Source organism: Mobula hypostoma, chromosome 5 (genome assembly GCF_963921235.1).
Source record: "Mobula hypostoma chromosome 5, sMobHyp1.1, whole genome shotgun sequence".
In the NCBI taxonomy this organism is placed as follows: domain Eukaryota; kingdom Metazoa; phylum Chordata; class Chondrichthyes; order Myliobatiformes; family Myliobatidae; genus Mobula; species Mobula hypostoma.
The window spans coordinates 2,834,120-2,851,693 of NC_086101.1; the positions used below are offsets into that span (position 1 = coordinate 2,834,120).

General features: G+C 46.4%; 2 protein-coding genes across 3 annotated transcripts in view; one reads left to right on the forward strand and one right to left on the reverse strand.

Annotated features, from left to right (window-relative positions):
- The window catches only part of LOC134346415 (zinc-binding protein A33-like), a 35,689-nt gene extending 22,293 nt beyond the window's left edge, over positions 1–13,396 (forward strand). Inside the window, exons 6-8 of the mRNA XM_063047785.1 lie at positions 429–451; positions 543–658; positions 12,738–13,396. Coding sequence (XP_062903855.1) covers positions 429–451; positions 543–658; positions 12,738–13,387 — 789 coding nt within the window. The 3' untranslated portion in view covers positions 13,388–13,396. The remainder of the gene's footprint in view (positions 1–428; positions 452–542; positions 659–12,737) is intronic.
- A 2,250-nt stretch (positions 13,397–15,646) lies between these two features.
- Positions 15,647–17,574, reverse strand: part of vps52 (VPS52 subunit of GARP complex) — a 95,698-nt gene continuing 93,770 nt past the window's right edge. For both annotated transcript variants that reach the window (XM_063047866.1, XM_063047867.1), the window contains exons 19-20: positions 16,299–16,417; positions 15,647–16,026 (exon numbers count right to left, since the gene is read on the reverse strand). In XM_063047866.1, the coding sequence (XP_062903936.1) occupies positions 15,880–16,026; positions 16,299–16,417 (266 nt within the window). In that variant the 3' untranslated portion in view covers positions 15,647–15,879. The remainder of the gene's footprint in view (positions 16,027–16,298; positions 16,418–17,574) is intronic.

Consider the following 17,574-nt stretch of genomic DNA (forward strand, 5'->3'; position numbering starts at 1 on the left):
TTCCTGTGTTAAAGTTTTTGGGTTTTGTTAAAACCAAACAATTGAAGGGAGATTTGATAGAGGTATATAAATTTATGAGGGGTATAGATAGGGCAAATACAGGTAGTTTTTTTTCCACTGAACTACAACCAGAGGTCATGGGTTAAGGGCGAAAGGTGAATTGTTGAGGGGAATCTTTATCACTCAGATGTGGAACAAGTTGCTAGTGCCATTGGTGGATACAGGGTTGATAATCAATATTAATGAGAGATTTGTGTAGGCACATGGATGGTAGGGGTAGGGAGGGCTCTGGTCTGGGTACAGGTCGATGGGACGAGGCAGAGTAATAGTTTGGCACAGACTAAATGGGCCAAAGGGCCTGTTTCTGTGCTATCATGTTCTATGAGTTTGTGACTCTGATACTAAGACCTACCTCTTGTCTGTTTCAGGAGGAAAGCATTTGGAACAGGAGGTGAGAGATACCATCACATTCTTGAAGTAACGAGTCAAACTTTAAACCAATCACAGCTGTGTTGCTGCAACATGCAAACTTTAATTTGCAGGTTCAGCGATAAAGGCAGTTCAATAGAAACGGTTGATCTGGATCTGCCCCTGGGGATATTCAAAGGCCCATTGCAATATGCAGCATGGCGCGCCATGATGGATGTTATCAAGCCTGGTGAGCTGCTTTACATCTCTCAGTTCTCGTCTGTGGAATAGTGGGGGTGTACAAGCATTTACTGAGATGCAGGCCACACACAAAACACTGGAGGAACTCAGCAGGTCGAGCAGCTTCTATGAAGGGAAATGGACAGTCATTTCTGGTCAAGACCCCTCACTTGGACTGATTTTCTGACCATAAAACGATAAGGCCCACAATGTTGTGCCAATTTTTTAACCTACTCTAAGATTAATTAAACCCTTCCCTCCCACACAGCCCCCCACTTTTCATCATCCATGTGCCTATTCAATGTCCCTAGTGTAAATAAATGTCTCTACCACCAACTCTGGCACTACTCAATCGTTAGGCATTAATATTGAAGTAGTAAAATGGATTCAGCAGTGGCTGGATGGGAGATGCCAGAGAGTAGTGGTGGATAACTGTGTGTCAGATTGGAGGACGGTGTGCAGCGGTGTGCCTCAGGGATCTGTACTGGGTCCCATGTTATTTGTCATATATATTAATGATCTGGATGATGGGGTGGTAAATTGGATTAGTAAGTATGCAGATGATACTAAGATAGGTGGTGTTGTGGATGATGAGGTAGGTTTTCAAAACTTGCAGAGAGATTTAGGACAGTTAGAAGAGTGGGCTGAAAGATGGCAGATGGAGTTTAATGCTGAAAAATCTGAGGTGCTACATTTTGGTAGAACTAATCAAAATAGGACATACATGGTAAATGGTAGGGCATTAAAGAATGCTTTAGAACAGAGGGATCTAGGAATAATGGTGCATAGTTCCCTGAAGATGGAATCTCATGTGGATAGGGTGGTGAAGAAAGCTTTTGGTTTGCTGGTCTTTATTAATCAGAGCATTGAGTATAGGAGTTGGGATGTAACGTTGAATTTGTATAAGGCATTGGTAAAGCTAAATCTGGAGTATTGTGTACAGTTCTGGTCACCGAATTATAGGAAAGATGTCAATAAAATTGAGAGAGTACAGAGGAGGTTTACTAAAATGTTACCTGGGTTGCATCTCCTTAGTTACAGAGAAAGGTTGAACAAGTTAAGTCTTTATTCTTTGGAGCGTAGAAGGTTGAAGGGGGACTTGATAGAAGTGTTTAAAATTATGAGGGGGATTGATATAGTTGACTTGGTTAGACTTTTTCCATTGAGAGTGGGGGAGATTCAAACAAGAGGACACGGGTTGAGAATTAGAGGACAAAAGTTTTGGGGTAACATGAGGGGGAACTTCTTTACTCAGAGAGTGGTAACTGTGTGGAACGAGCTTCCAGCAGAAGTGGTTGAGGCAGGTTCAATGTTGTTGTTTAAAGTTAAATTGGATAGATATATGGACAGGAAAGGAATGGAGGGTTATGGGCTGAGTGCAGGTCGGTGGGCCTAGGATAGGGTACGAGTTCGGCACGGACTAGAAGGGTCGAGATGGCCTGTTTCCGTGCTGTAATTGTTATAGAACCATAGAAACTACAGCACAGAAACAGCCCTTTGGCCCTTCTTGGCTGCGCCGAACCATTTTCTGCCTAGTCCCACTGACCTGCACACGGACCATATCCCTCCATACACCTCCCATCCATGTATCTGTCCAATTTATTCTTAAATGTTAAAAAAGAACCCGCATTTACCACCTCGTCTGGCAGCTCATTCCATACTCCCACCACTCTCTGTGTGAAGAAGCCCCCCCTAATGTTCCCTTTAAACTTTTCCCCCCTAACCCTTAACCCAAGTCCTCTGTTTTTTTTCTCCCCTTGCCTCAGTGGAAAAAGCCTGCTTGCATTCACTCTATCTATACCCATCATAATTTTATATACCTCTATCAAATCTCCCCTCATTCTTCTACGCTCCAGGGAATAAAGTCCTAACCTATTCAACCTTTCTCTGTAACTGAGTTTCTCAAGTCCCGGCAACATCCTTGTAAACCTTCTCTGCACTCTTTCAACCTTATTTATATCCTTCCTGTAATTTGGTGACCAAAACTGAACACAATACTCCAGATTCAGCCTCACCAATGCCTTATACAACCTCATCATAACATTCCAGCTCTTATACTCAATACTTCGATTAATAAAGGCCAATGTACCAAAAGCTCTCTTTACGACCCTATCTACCTGTGACGACACTTTTAGGGAATTTTGTATCTGTATTCCCAGATCCCTCTGTTCCACTGCACTCCTCAGTGCCTTACCATTAACCCTGTATGTTCTACGTTGGTTTGTCCTTCCAACGTGCAATACCTCACACTTGTCAGTATTAAACTCCATCTGCTATTTTTCAGCCCATTTTTCCAGCTGGTCCAAGTCCCTCTGCAGGCTCTGAAAACCTTCCTCACTGTCTACTACACCTCCAATCTTTGTATCATCAGCAAACTTGCTGATCCAATTTACCACATTATCATCCAGATCATTGATATAGATGACAAATAACAATGGACCCAGCACTGATCACTGTGGCACACCACTAGTCACAGGCCTCCACTCAGAGAAGCAATTTTCTACCACCACTCTCTGGCTTCTTCCATCGAGCCAATGTCTAATCCAATTTACCACCTCTCCATGTATACCTAGCGACTGAATTTTCCTAACTAACCTCCTATGCGGGACCTTGTCAAAGGCCTTACTGAAGTCCATGTAGACAATATCCACTGCCTTCCCTTCATCCACTTTCCTGGTAACCTCCTCGAAAAACTCCAACAGATTGGTCAAACATGACCTACCATGCACAAAGCCATGTTGACTCTCTCTAATAAGCCCCTGTCTATCCAAATGCTTGTAGATTCTGTCTCTTAGTACTCCCTCCAATAACTTACCTACTACTGACGTAGGTAAGTTATATGGTTATACATGTGTAAAAAACCTACTGACTTTCCCCCTAGACTTCCCTCCGATCATATTAAAATTATACCTCCTCAAATTAGCTATTTCCACCCAGGGGAAAAGTCTCTGTATATCCACTCAATCTATATCTCTTATCATCTTGTAAACCTCTATGAATTCACCTCTCATCCTCCTTCACTCCAAACACAAAATTCCTGGCTTACTCATAAGACATGCTCTCTAATCCAGCCAGTAACCTGGTAAATCTCCTCTGCACCCTCTCTAAAGCTTCCACATCCTTCCAATAATGAGATGACCCAAACAGAACACAATATTCCAAGTGTGGCCCAACCAGGGTTTATAGACCTGAAACAGTACCTCGTGGATCTTGACCACAATCCCTGATAAATGAAGGCCAACACAACATACACCTGTTTAACCACCCTATCAACTTGTGCAGCAACTTTGAGGGATAGATTGACGTGAACCAGAAAATCCCTCCATTCCTCCACATGGTCAAGAATCCTGCCATTAACCCTGTATTTTGCCCTTAAAATTGACCTACCAAAGGAGCTGTGACTGGTATGGCTCAGACCTTGAACAGCCAGGCAGGCTTGATGGGTGGATCACCTCCTCCTGCTCCTGTTTTTTTACTGTGTGGGTGAAACCAGAGCAGCCAGAGGAAACCCACCTGGTCACAGGAAAAATGTGTAAGCTCTATGCCTACGGTCATGATGAGGCAGCAATAGTTGGGTGTATGAAGGGAGGACTGGAGGGTGAATACGGAGCCCTGGTGGAGGACTTTGTCAGATGGTGCAGGCTTTATCATCTGCAGCTCAACATTAGCAAGAAAAAGGAGATGGTGATGGATTTTAGGAGGACTAAGCCCTATTACTATTGATGGTGAGGACTTACAAGTACCTCAATGACAGGCTTGAAACATAGAAAACCTACAGCGCAATACAGGCCCTTCAGCCCTCAAAGTTGTGCTGAACATGTCCCTACCTTAGAAATTACTAGGCTTACCATTGCCACCTATTTTTCTAAGCTCCATATACCTATGCAAAAGTCTCTTAAAAGACCGTATTGTATCCGCCTCCACCACCATTGCCGGCAGCCCATTCCATGTACTCACCACTCTCTGCGTAAAAAAACTTACCCCTGACATCTCCTCTGTACCTACTCCCCAGCACCTTAAACCTGTGTCCTCTTGTGGCAACCATTTCAGCCCTGGGAAAAGCCTCTGACTATCCACACGATCAATGCCTCTCATCATCTTATACACCTCTATCAGGTCACCTCCCATCCTCCATCACTCCAAGAAGAAAAGGTCGAGTTCACTCAACCTGTTTTCATAAGGCATGTTCCCCAATCCAGGCAACATCCTTGTAAATCTCCTCTGCATCCTTTCTATGGCTTCCACATCCTTCCTGTAGTGAGGTGACCAGAACTGAGCACAGTACTCCAAGTGGGGTCTGACCAGGGTCCTATATAGCTGCAACATTACCTCTCAGCTCCTAAATTCAATTCCATGTTTATTGAAGGCCAATACACTGTATGCCTTCTTAAACACAGAGTCAACCTGTGCAGCTGCTTTGAGTGTCCTATGGACTCGGACTCCAAGATCCCTCTGATCCTCCACACTGCCAAGAGTCTTACCATTAATACTATATTCTGCCATCATATTTCACCTACCAAAGTGAACCACCTCACACTTATTTAGGTTGAACTCCATCTGCCACTTCTCAGCCCAGTTTTGCATCCTATCAATGTCCCGCTGTAACACCTAACAGCCCTCCACACTATCCACAACACCTCCAACCTTTGTGTCATCAGCAAACTTACTAACCCATCCCTCCACTTCCTCATCCAGGTCATTTATTAAAATCACGAAGAGTAAGGGTCCCAGAACAGATCAGTGGAGTAGCAACACAGATGCTGTGTACAGGAAAGGCCAGAGTCACCTCACCTTCCTGAGGAGACTGAGGAGGGAGTGCAGGCTTCACCTTCACATGCTCTCCCAGTCTGTTCTCACCAGTACAACCTTCTATGCGGTGATGTGCTGGGGCAATGGCATCAACACAGTTGCTGCCAACAGGCTGAATAAATTGATTAGAAAGGCTGGCTCTGTTATAGGAGTCAAACTGGACACACTGGAGGCTGTAGTAGAAAATCCTGGCAATTCTGGACAATGTTTCTCACCTTCTGGCTGAACAGAGGAGCACTATTAGTAATAGACTAAGACAAATGTGGTGCTCCAGAGTGCAAAACGAGGTCAGTCTTACCCTCGGCCATTAGGCTCTATGAGAGTCAACCTATAGCCGGGGAAGTGATGGCCCCCTCCTGTTTGTGGTAACATTTTTATTCTTCCTTACTTCTCTAATATTTATATATCTGTGAACTTGTAATGCTACTGAGACACTGTAATGTCCTTTGGGATCAATAAAGTATCTATCTACCTGTGATGCCAAGAGGATCACCAGGGCCTCCCCTCCCCCAGTATCTGTGACATTTAGTAGGAGCGTTGCAGATGAAGAGCCCAAAGCACCACCCATCCCACAATCTGTGACCCACCACCCGTCCCACAATCTCTCTGGCCCACCACCCATCCCACAATCTCTGTGACCCACCACCCACCCCACAATCTCTGTGACCCACCACCCATCCCACAATCTCTCTGACCCACCACCCACCGCACAATCTCTGTGACCCACCACCCGTCCCACAATCTCTCTGACCCACCGCCCGCCCCACAATCTCTGTGACCCACCACCCACCCCACAATCTCTGTGACCCACCACCCATCCCACAATCTCTCTGACCCACCACCCGTCCCACAATCTCTCTGACCCACCACCCACCCCATCATCTCTCTGACCCACCACCCATTCCACAATCTCTCTGACCCACCGCCCGTCCCACAATCTCTCTGACCCACCGCCCGTCACACAATCTCTCTGACCCACCACCCGTCACACAATCTCTGTGACCCACCACCCGTCCCACAATCTCTGTGACCCACCACCCACCACACAGTCTCTGTGACCCACCACCCGTCCCACAGTCTCTGTGACCCACCACCCACCCCACAATCTCTGTGACCCACCACCCATCCCACAGTCTCTCTGATCCACCACCCGTCCCACAATCTCTCTGATCCACCACCCACCACACAGTCTCTGTGACCCACCACCCGTCCCACAATCTGTGTGACCCACCACAACCTCCACAATCTCTCTGACCCACCACCCGTCCCACAATCTGTGTGATCCACCACCCATCCCAGTCTCTCTGACCCACCACCCATCACACAATCTCTCTGACCCACCACCCACCACACAGTCTCTGTGACCCACCACCCATCCCACAAGATCTCTGACCCATCATCCATCCCACAATCTCTTTTACCTCCATCCATCCCACAATCTCTGTGACCCATCACCCATCCCACAAGCTCTCTGACCCATCACCCATCCCACAATCTCTGTAAGCCACCATCCATCCCACAATCTCTTTCACCCACTACCATCAGGAGCATCAGGACTAGGACTGCCAGACTGGGTTGCAGCCTCTACCCTCTGTCTGTGAATGACCCTGCCACCACAGAGGCCTCGTCATTAGGGCGGAAAGCTGTTTACTTGTGCTGCGGAATACATGCACTACATTATATCTTATTTATGGTAATATTTTGATTTATGTGCTGTGTGTGATGTGTTCTGTGGAAGCACGTGGTCCGTAGGAACGGTGTTTCATTTGGTTGCAACTTCAACTTGAACTTGAGGATGGAACCTGGGTTACCGGGTGGCTGGGTGAATTTTAAGCAAACCACACAATATGCTGGAGGAACTCAGCAGCTCAGTCGGCATCTATGGAATTGAAGAGACAGTCGGCGATTCGGGCCATGTCCTCTTTTCAGGTCTAGAAAGGCAGGGGGAAGACACCAGAATAAAAAGATGGGGGTAGGGGGAGGAGGATAGCTGGAAGGTGATAGATGAAGCCACGTACATGGGAAAGGTAAAGGGCTGAAGAGGAAGGAATGTGATAGGCGGGTGAGAAGAGATAATGACAAGTGGAGCAAAGAAGAGCAGAGGAGAAGGATTTTTTTTAACCAGAAGGAGAAATCTATATTCTTGCCATCAGGCTGAAGGCCAGCCAGACAGAATATAAGGTGTTGCTGCTCGACCCTGTGGGTGGCTTCATTTTGGCCTTTCAGAATTTGTAGTTCAAGTCCGGCAGCCTTGGGCCGACATGTCAGAATGGGAATGGGAATGGGAATGGGAATTTAAACGTCTGGCATTCGGGAAGTGTATTTAATAATGGTTTCAGTTACCAATACAATTGCTACAGAAATTTTTTCAAGAGTCAAATAAATGTGTGAGAAAATTTCTTTGGAAAGGTAAAATGTCAAGAATATCATTGGAAAAATTGACATGTAAATTTGGGTTAGGAGGGTTACAACTTCCAAACTTTAAAAACTATTATAAAGCAAATCAACTCAGATTTATTGCATCTTTCTTCGATGATCGAAAACCAGCATGGATTAAAATAGAACTAGACAAGATAGGAGAAAATAGACCTGAAGATTTTATATATAAATGGGAATCTAAATCGATACGGGAAAAGAAAGAATCTCCTATATTAACACATTTGATTGATCTATGGAATAAGATAAATGTTGATAATGAAACACAGAAATCTCTATTAGCAAGGAGACCTTTGTTCCAAAACAGACTTATTCCTTTTACAATGGATAATCAACTTTTATATAATTGGTACCAAAAAGGGATTAAATTTATAGGAGATTGTTTTGAACGAGGTATATTGATGTCATTTGAACAATTAAAGGATAAATATAAAATATCTAATAATACTTTCTTTTGTTACTTTCAATTAAAGGCTTACTTAAAAGGTAAGCTGGGTCAAACAATGTTTTTGCCAAAACCTAATGAAATTGAAATTTTAATTCAAAAAGGGAAAATTAAAAAATTTATTTCTTGTATGTATAATTTGATTCAAGAACAGACAATTAAACAAGGAACCCATAAGTCAAAGCAAAAATGGGAAACAGATCTGAATATTATTATTGATGAAACAAATTGGTCAAGACTTTGTCTTGACAGTATGACAAATACAATAAATGTTCGACTTAGATTAGTACAATATAATTTTTTACACCAATTATATATTACACTGCAAAAAATAAATAGATTAAATTCAAATTTATCTGATAAATGTTTTCGGTGTAATCAAGAAATTGGTACTTTTTTACATTCTACTTGGTCTTGTTTTAAAATTCAACCCTTTTGGATAAATTTAAGAATCTTATTGGAACAAATCACTGCAACTCAACTTCCACATAACCCTGTATTATTTTTATTAGGTGATAGTGAAGGGATAAAACCGAAACTTAAATTGAATAAATATCAGAAAGAATTTATAAAAATTGCATTGGCAGTAGCTAAGAAGACTATAGCAGTTACTTGGAAATCTGATTCATATTTAAGTATGGATCGTTGGAATAATGGTTAGTTCTATTCCACTCGAAAAAATTACTTATAATTTAAGAGATAAATATGTAACATTTTTGAATATTTGGCGCCCTTATTTACAAAAGATAGGATGGCATATTTAAGTGCTCCGATAAAGACTTTGGTCACTTGGGGAAAGTAACGAATAATTATACCAAATTTATTTTGAATCCCATGGAGCATGTGGAAACCTTCCAATACCCAGGCGGTTCTTTTCTTTTCTTTTCTTTTTCTTTCTTTTTAGGTAGGACTATATATGGGGGGGGGGGGGAGGGTTAAGGGGAGGGGGAGGGTAGATTCTATTTTTTCATGTATTCTTTTTGAAAATTCAATAAAAATTATATTACAAAAAAATAATGGTTTCCGTCGGGTTGAGACAGGATTCCCTATGGAAATCTGGAACAGGGGGAATACAAAGGGAGTGGGATCACTCAGTGTAGATGGCAATAGTGGGGAGGGGACATAGACCTGGAACCCTCTCCCATCACCTAGCGATGGGTCCCAGCTCAGACAGATCAGGACAGGGAGACTGGGCTACACCTCAGCTGAGTCAGGTAAGTGGGGTTATTACAGCTCCGGGCATTCCAGAGTTGATAGTTCAATTCTGGCGCAGTGACTGGCTGCAGCTTCTTCCACAGTCCAAACACATACTGGTTGGTAGGTTAATTGGTCGTTGAAAACCGTCTGTGATTCAGGCCAGTGTTAACAAGGTGGATGTCTTGTCGGGCTGGAAGGGCCTGTTCCACACAGTGTGTCTAATAAAATCAGTCAGAAGCAGGGAATGAGCAAGTCCCAAGGTAGCAGAGTCAGCAGCTAGCATAGTCAATGGGCCGAATGGCCCCATTCTGAGCCAGAGCAATTCATTCGAGGGTTAAAGATTTCATAAGTTTTAATCTACAATTTAAGAGCGAGAAGGGAAACTCGGAAGTGTCAGTATTACAGTTGAACAAAGGGAACTATGGTGCTATGGGGGAGGAGCTGGCCAAAGTTCAATGGAACAATACCCTAGCAGGGACGACAGTGGAACAGCAATGGCAAGTGTTACTGGGAATAATGCGGAAGGTGCAGGATCAGTTCATTCCAAAGAAAAATCCTAAGGGGAGTAAGGGGAGGTCGTGGCTGACAAGGCAAGTAATGGACAGTATAAAAATAAAAGAGAAGTATAACATAGCAAAGACGAGTGGGAAGCCGGAGGATTGGGAAACATTTAAAGAGCAACAGAAGGTAACTAAAAAGGCAATACAGGGAGAAAAGATGAGATACGAAGGTAAACTAGCCAAGAATATAAAGGAGGATAGTAAAAGCTTCTTTAGGTATGTGAAAAGGAAAAAAATAGTTAAGACCAAAATTGGGCCCTTGAAGACAGAAACGGGTGAATTTATTATGGGGAACAAGGAAATGGCAGACGAGTTGAACAGGTGCTTTGGATCTGTCTTCACTAGGGAAGACACAAACAATCTCCCAGATATAATAGTGGCCAAAGGACCTAGGATAATGGATGAACTGAAGGAAGTTTATATTAGGCAGGAAATGGTGTTGGATAGACTGTTGGGTCTGAAGGCTGATAGGTCCCCAGGACCTGATGGTCTGCACCCCAGGGTACTTAAGGAGGTGGCTTTAGAAATCATGGATGCATTGGTAATCACTTTCCAATGTTCTATGGATTCAGGATCAGTTCCTGTGGATTGGAGGGTGGCTAATGTTGTCCCTCTCTTCAAGAGGGGAGGAAGAGAGAAAACAGGGAATTATAGACCGGTTAGCCTGACGTTGGTGGTGGGAAAGATGCTGGAGTCAATTACAAAAGATGAAATTATGACACATCTGGATAGCAGTAACAAGATCGGTCCGAGTCAGCATGGATTTACGCAGGGGAAATCGTGCTTGACTAATCTGGAATTTTTTGAGGATGTAACTATGAAAATGGACAAGGGAGAGCCAGTGGATGTAGTGTACCTGGACTTTCAGAAAGCCTTTGATAAAGTCCCACATAGGAGATTAGTGGGCAAAATTAGGGCACATGGTATTGGGGGCAGAGTACTGACATGGATTGAAAATTGGCTGGCTGACAGAAAACAAAGAGTAGCGATTAACGGGTTCTTTTCGGAATGACAGGTGGTGACCAGTGGGGTACCGCAGGGTTCAGTGCTGGGACTGCAGCTGTTTACAATCTATATTAATGATTTAGATGAGGGAATTAAAAGTAACATTAGCAAATTTGCCGATGACACAAAGCTGGGTGGCAGTGTGAAATGTGAGGAGGATGTTATGAGAATGCAGGGTGACTTGGACAGCCGGCTGAGTGGGCAGGCTGTGGTTATGCTGTTTCTGGAGTAGTGCATACAGTTCTGGTCACCCTGTTATAGAAAGGATGTTGAGGCTTTGGAGAGAGTGCAGAAGAGATTTACCAGGATGCCCGTCTGGATTGGAGGGCATGCGCTCTAACGAGAGGTTGGACAAACGGGGTTGTTTACTCTGGAGTAGAAGAGGCTGGGCAGAGATCTGATAGAGCTTTATAAGATTATGATAGAGTAGACAAGACAGTGTCTTTTGCCCAGGATTGAAATCTCTAATTCGAGAGGGCATGGGTTTAAGATCAGAGGGGTAATTTCAAAGAAGATGTGAGGGGCAAGTTTTTTAAAAAACCAAACAAAGTGATTTGTGCCTGGAATGCGCTGCCTGGGGTGGTGGGAGAGGCACCAGAGATGTCTGGATAGGCACACGAATGTGAAGAAATGGACATTGTGTAGGTAGAAGAGATTAGTGAGCCATTTGATTACAAACTTGATGGTAATCGAATGGTGGGTGCCTGGAGTGTGCTGGTCGGGGAGAAATACAGGCAGACATAGTAGGCATTTAAAAGGTTTTAGATTGGCTCAGAAATGTGTGGGGAAGAACTTTGTGAAGGCAGATGGGATTTGTTTGGTTTGATATTTAATTACCGCAAATTAGCTTGACACAACTTTGTGGGCTGAAGAGCCTGTTCTTGTTCTGTACAGTTCTGTGCTCTGTGAGAACGTACTGTCAGTCAGCCTGGTGATACAGCTTTGATTTCAACATTTAAGAGAAATTGGCATAAGTATATAGATGGAAAAAGTATGGTGGGCTGTGATCCACATAGATCGATGGGACTGAGCAGAACAGTTCAGCAGAGACTAGATGGGCTGAAGAGCCTGTTGCTGTGCTGTAGTGTCTATAACTCCGTGAGAAAGTGGTGTTGAGCTGACTTCTGCAACTGTCGCAATAGCTGAGATTTGGGTACACCCCCAGTCATGCTGTAAGGAATTTCTACGGTCGCTGTTTCCTCCCACATCCCAAAGACGTTCGCGTTAGGGTTGGTAAGCTGTGGCATGACATGTTGGTGCCAGGAGAATGGCGACACTAGTAGGACGCCCCTGGCACACCCTCGGACTGCGTTGGTTGTTGACGCAAATGATGCATTCCACCGGATGTTTCGATCTTCTCTTCATCGATTTAAAACTGCCAGGCACCGTATGTGCAGGCTGTCCTGTGCCTGCATCACATTATGGACATACAATCTATGTATGCATGCTATCTTATGTATTTATATTTAATGTTTTTGTTATTTTTGTGTTCTTTATCCTATTGTGTTTTGTGCTGCATCAGATCTGAAGTAACAATTATTTTGTTCTTCACACATGTGAACTGGAAATAACATGAAGCAAACTTGAATCTTGAATCTAATCTCTTCTTAACCTTTTGTGTGTGTTTTTCCCCTCAGTACCGGTGCCTCTGACGCTAAATCCCGATACTGCTAACCCCTGGCTCGTCCTGTCCGAGGACCTGCACAGTGTGAGGATGGGGGAGCAGCGGCGGACGGTGCCAGAATCAGCAGAGAGATTCGATCGGTGCGCCTGCGTCTTGGGCATGGAGGGATTCTCTGTGGGGCAGCACTACTGGGAGGTGGAGGTGGGACAGAAAACAGAGTGGGATCTCGGGGTAGCCAGGAAATCCTGCCAGAGGAAGGGAAGAATCCGGCGCTATCCCAACGATGGGTACTGGAGATTAAGCCTGAGGCGGCACAATGAGTACAGAGTGTTCACGGACCCTCCCACTCTGCTCAGTCTGACCCGCAGCCCACACACGGTGGGCATCTACCTGGACTATGAGGGCGGGCAGCTATCGTTCTATGACGCGGATGGGATGGTTCACCTCCACACCTTCACTGGCACCTTCACTGAGACCCTCTACCCCTATTTCTGCCCCTGTCTCGGGGACGGAGGGAAGAACTTGGAAGCCATGAAGATCTGCTGGGTGAAAAGCCCCACTCAACATAAAGTGCCTGAGACGTTAATTCGCCATAGTCTGAACTCTGATACTTCTGCTGCTGGGTCCCGGCAGGAGCGCACACCAGAGGCTATACTTCATTAGACGTTTGAGCAGATGTGGTATGTCGCTAAAAGCTCCAGCAAATTCCTACAGACAGCGTTCTGACTGGTTACATCAATGTGGAGGGGCCACTGCACAGGGTCGGAAAAAGCTGCAGAAGGTTGTAAAGTCAGTCAACTGCATCATGGGCACTAGCCTCGGCCCTATTGAGGAGGTAGCATCCTCTCCGTCCTCCTCTTCTCGTGAGTCAACACTCCAGGAGCGGCTATCCCCTCCACCGTCAGATTTCCGAATGGACCATGAACAATTCCTCGCTTTTCCTCTCCTTATCTACTAATTTATTAATTTTAGATTTCTTATTGTAATTTCCAGTATTTTTTTCTGTAATGCACTGTACTGGTGCCACAAGAGAACAAATTTCACAACCTATGTCAGTGATAATAAAACCAATTATGATTCTCGCAAATTCCAAAGACATATGAGTGAGTTGTGGCTGGGCCCAGCACGTCCTCGGGCTGTGTCTGTCGCTGATACAAACAGTGCATTGCGCTGTGTTCTGATGTACACGTGACAGATACAGCTAATCCTCAATCTTGTCTTGCACCTTCCCCAATCCCCACATCTCTCACAGTGAGGAGATGCTCAGCCCTGGTTCCACTGTTTTAATTCTGGGATGAATTCCAGAGGAAACCCCTGCCCCGTCAGACCTCCCACTGATCGTTGTGCTGTCCGGACCCAGGGCCATTTCTGGATCAACACAGAGGTGTGGAGCAGAGCCCAGTGTCCAAACACCACTGGGACCTTGTCCCACGTTCTGCACCACCATCCTGAATTTTCAAACAGCCGACCAGATGAGAAGAGTTGAGCAGGTAGTGGAGAGGGAATGTTACTGCAGCAGGGCCCATGGGTCGGTCCATCGGGTTTTGCTGTTTACTACACATGCACCAAGGTTATTGACATCCACCGACCCACAGCACCTGCACTGTACTTAAAGGGTAACGCACATCGGAGGGGAAGAGTGGGGGAGAGGAGGGATGGAGTGTGGGAGAGGAAGGGTGGAGGAATGTGGATGGAAGAGTGGGAGAGGAGGGTTGGAGGAATATGGGAGAGGAGGGATGGAGTAATGCAGGAGAGGAGGGATGGAGCAATGCAGGAGAGGAGGGATGGAGGAAGGCAGGAGAGGAGGGATGGAGGAACGTGGGAGAGGAGGGATGGAGGAATGTGGGAGAGGAGGGATGGAGGAACGTGGGAGAGGAGGGATGGAGCAATGCAGGAGAGGAGGGATGGAGCAATGCTGGAGAGGAGGGATGGAGGAAGGCAGGAGAGGAGGGATGGAGGAAGGCAGGAGAGGAGGGATGGAGGAATGTGGGAGGGAGGATGGAGAAACGTGGGAGAGGAGGGATGGAGGAACGTGGGAGAGGAGGGATGGAGGAATGTGAGAGAGGAGGGATGGAGGAACGTGGGAGAGGAGGGATGGAGGAACATGGGAGAGGAGGGATGGAGGAACGTGGGAGAGGAGGGATGGAGGAATGTGGGAGAGGAGGGATGGAGGAACGTGAGAGAGGAGGGATGGAGGAACGTCAGAGAGGAGGGATGGAAGAAGGTGGGAGAGGAGGGATGGAGGAACGTGGGAGTGGTGGGACGGAGGAACGTGGGAGATGAAGGGTGGAGGAATGTGGGAGTGGAGGGATGGAAGAAGGCGGGAGAGGAGGGATGGAGGAACGTGGGAGTGGAGGGATGGAGGAATGTGGGAGAGGAAGGATGGAGGAACGTGGGAGAGGAGGGATGGAGGAATGTGGGAGAGGAGGGATGGAGGAATGTGGGAGAGGAAGGATGGAGGAATGTGGGAGAGGAGGGATGGAGGAATGTGGGAGAGGAGGGATGGAGGAATGTGGGAGAGGAAGGATGGAGGAATGTGGGAGAGGAGGGATGGAGGAACGTCAGAGAGGAGGGATGGAGGAATGTGAGAGAGGAGGGATGGAGGAATGTGGGAGAGGAAGGATGGAGGAACGTCGGAGAGGAGGGATGGAGGAACGTGGGAGAGGAAGGATGGAGGAATGTGGGAGAGGAGGGATGGAGGAATGTGGGAGAGGAGGGATGGAGGAATGTGGGAGAGGAGGGATGGAGGAACGTGGGAGAGGAGGGATGGAGGAACGTGGGAGAGGAGGGATGGAGGAACGTGGGAGAGGAAGGATGGAGGAACATGGGAGTGGAGGGATGGAGGAACATGGGAGAGGAGGGATGGAGGAATGTGGGAGAGGAGGGATGGAGGAACGTGGGAGAGGAGGGATAGAGGAATGTGGGAGAGGAGGGATGGAGGAACGTCAGAGAGGAGGGATGGAGGAATGTGGGAGAGGAAGGATGGAGGAATGTGGGAGAGGAGGGATGGAGGAATGTGGGAGAGGAGGGATGGAGGAATGTGGGAGAGGAGGGATGGAGGAACGTCAGAGAGGAGGGATGGAGGAACGTGGGAGAGGAGGGATGGAGGAACGTGGGAGAGGAGGGATGGAGGAAAGCAGAGCGGTACACATGGATCAGAAATTAGGTTTGTGTTTTTTCACTTCCACCATGAGGTGGTGAATGTTGATGAGGTCAGAGCGGACGGCCAGGCTGCGCAGGGGTGGTTGTGACAGCACCCGGTGGAATCGGTGATAATACTGGATCAGCTGGGTCAGCGCTCCCTGTTGGGGGGGGAATAGAGGTTACTGCCGGCACCACACGCCCCTTCCACACATACACCCTCCGACCTCAGCCCGCAATACACAGTTCCCACGCACCCACCCCTTCCGTCTGCCCAGCACAGGCCTCAACCCCCCGTGACATCACCACTCCTTCACCCCCTCACACACTCCGGAACCCACCGCCTTCACATAACCTCCACCTCCCCCCAGGACTGTGACCCCTGCGTCCCCAACACAGCGTTACCGTCCCCCACCCCTCTACCAGCACCCACCTGTATGATGCCTGTGCCATTGCGGAAGTTGGTGAAGGACCTCATCACGTCCTGGCTCAAAGCTTCTACTGACTGCTTCCAGGTAGCAGCAAACCCCCGAACCAGCTGCACCACACGTCCTGGGACAACGGGGAAGGTGACAGTCAGCAGGGGTGAGTGAGGGGTCCCACGCTGGGCCACTGGCTCTGCAGTGCACCATTTTACAGCACTAGTGACTGGACTATGACACCAGGCACTATCTGTAAGGAATTTTTACGTTCCCCCTCAGACCAGGTGGGTTTCCTCAGGGTGCTCCAGTTTCCTCCAACAGAGACAAAGATCTACAGGTTAGAGTTTGTGAGGTGTGGGCATGCTATGTCAGCGCTGGAGATGTTAACCGTTGTGGATTTTCCCTGCCTCGTTCTCGAACTGTGTTCATCATTCACGCAAACGATGCATTTCCCCGGATGTCTTGATTTCCAGAAACTCATCTTATCTGTGTGAGGAGTCTCTTTTGATTGTTGTGGGAAAAGTGGGTTTGAACTTGTGGGGCATGGTGGGGAAGAAGGCAGCTGTAGCAATGGGAAGGGAACTATCTGGTTCTAAGCTTCTATTATTCTGAAGCGGTAAGAATTTAACTCCAGGCTGAAATGGAGATAAGAATGTAGATTTAAAAATTTAAAGTTTAAATGGTGATAACAGGACTGACAGGGTTATATTTGAATGCACACAGTATACAAAATAATGAAGATGATCTTGTTCAAAAGATGAGGTTTCGGGCATTTGGAGGCACATGATAAAACAGGCCAAAGTCAGCATGGTTTCCTTCATGGAAAATCTTGCCTGACAAATCTGTTGGAATTCTTTGAAGAAATAACAAGTAGGATAGGCAAAGGAGAATCGGTCAATGCTGTGTACTTGTATTTTCAGAAGGCCTTTGGCTGTTATGAGCCCATGGTATTACAGGAAAGATTCTAGCACGGATAAAGCAGTGGCTGATTGGCAGGAGGCAAAGAGTGGGATTAAAGCAAGCCTTTTCTGTTGGAAGCTGGTGACTGGTGGTACTCCACGGGGGACTGTGCTGGAACCGCTTCTTTTAATTTCATCGATGAAACTGATGGCTTTGTGGCTAAGTTTGCAGACGATACAAACATAAGTGCAGGGACAGGTAGTGTTGTGATGATAGGGAGTCTGCAGAAGGACTTGGACAGATTGGGAGAATGAGCAAAGAGGGAGATGGAATATAGTGTCGGGAAGTGTATGGTTATGCACTTTGAGTTAAATAATAAAGGTGTAG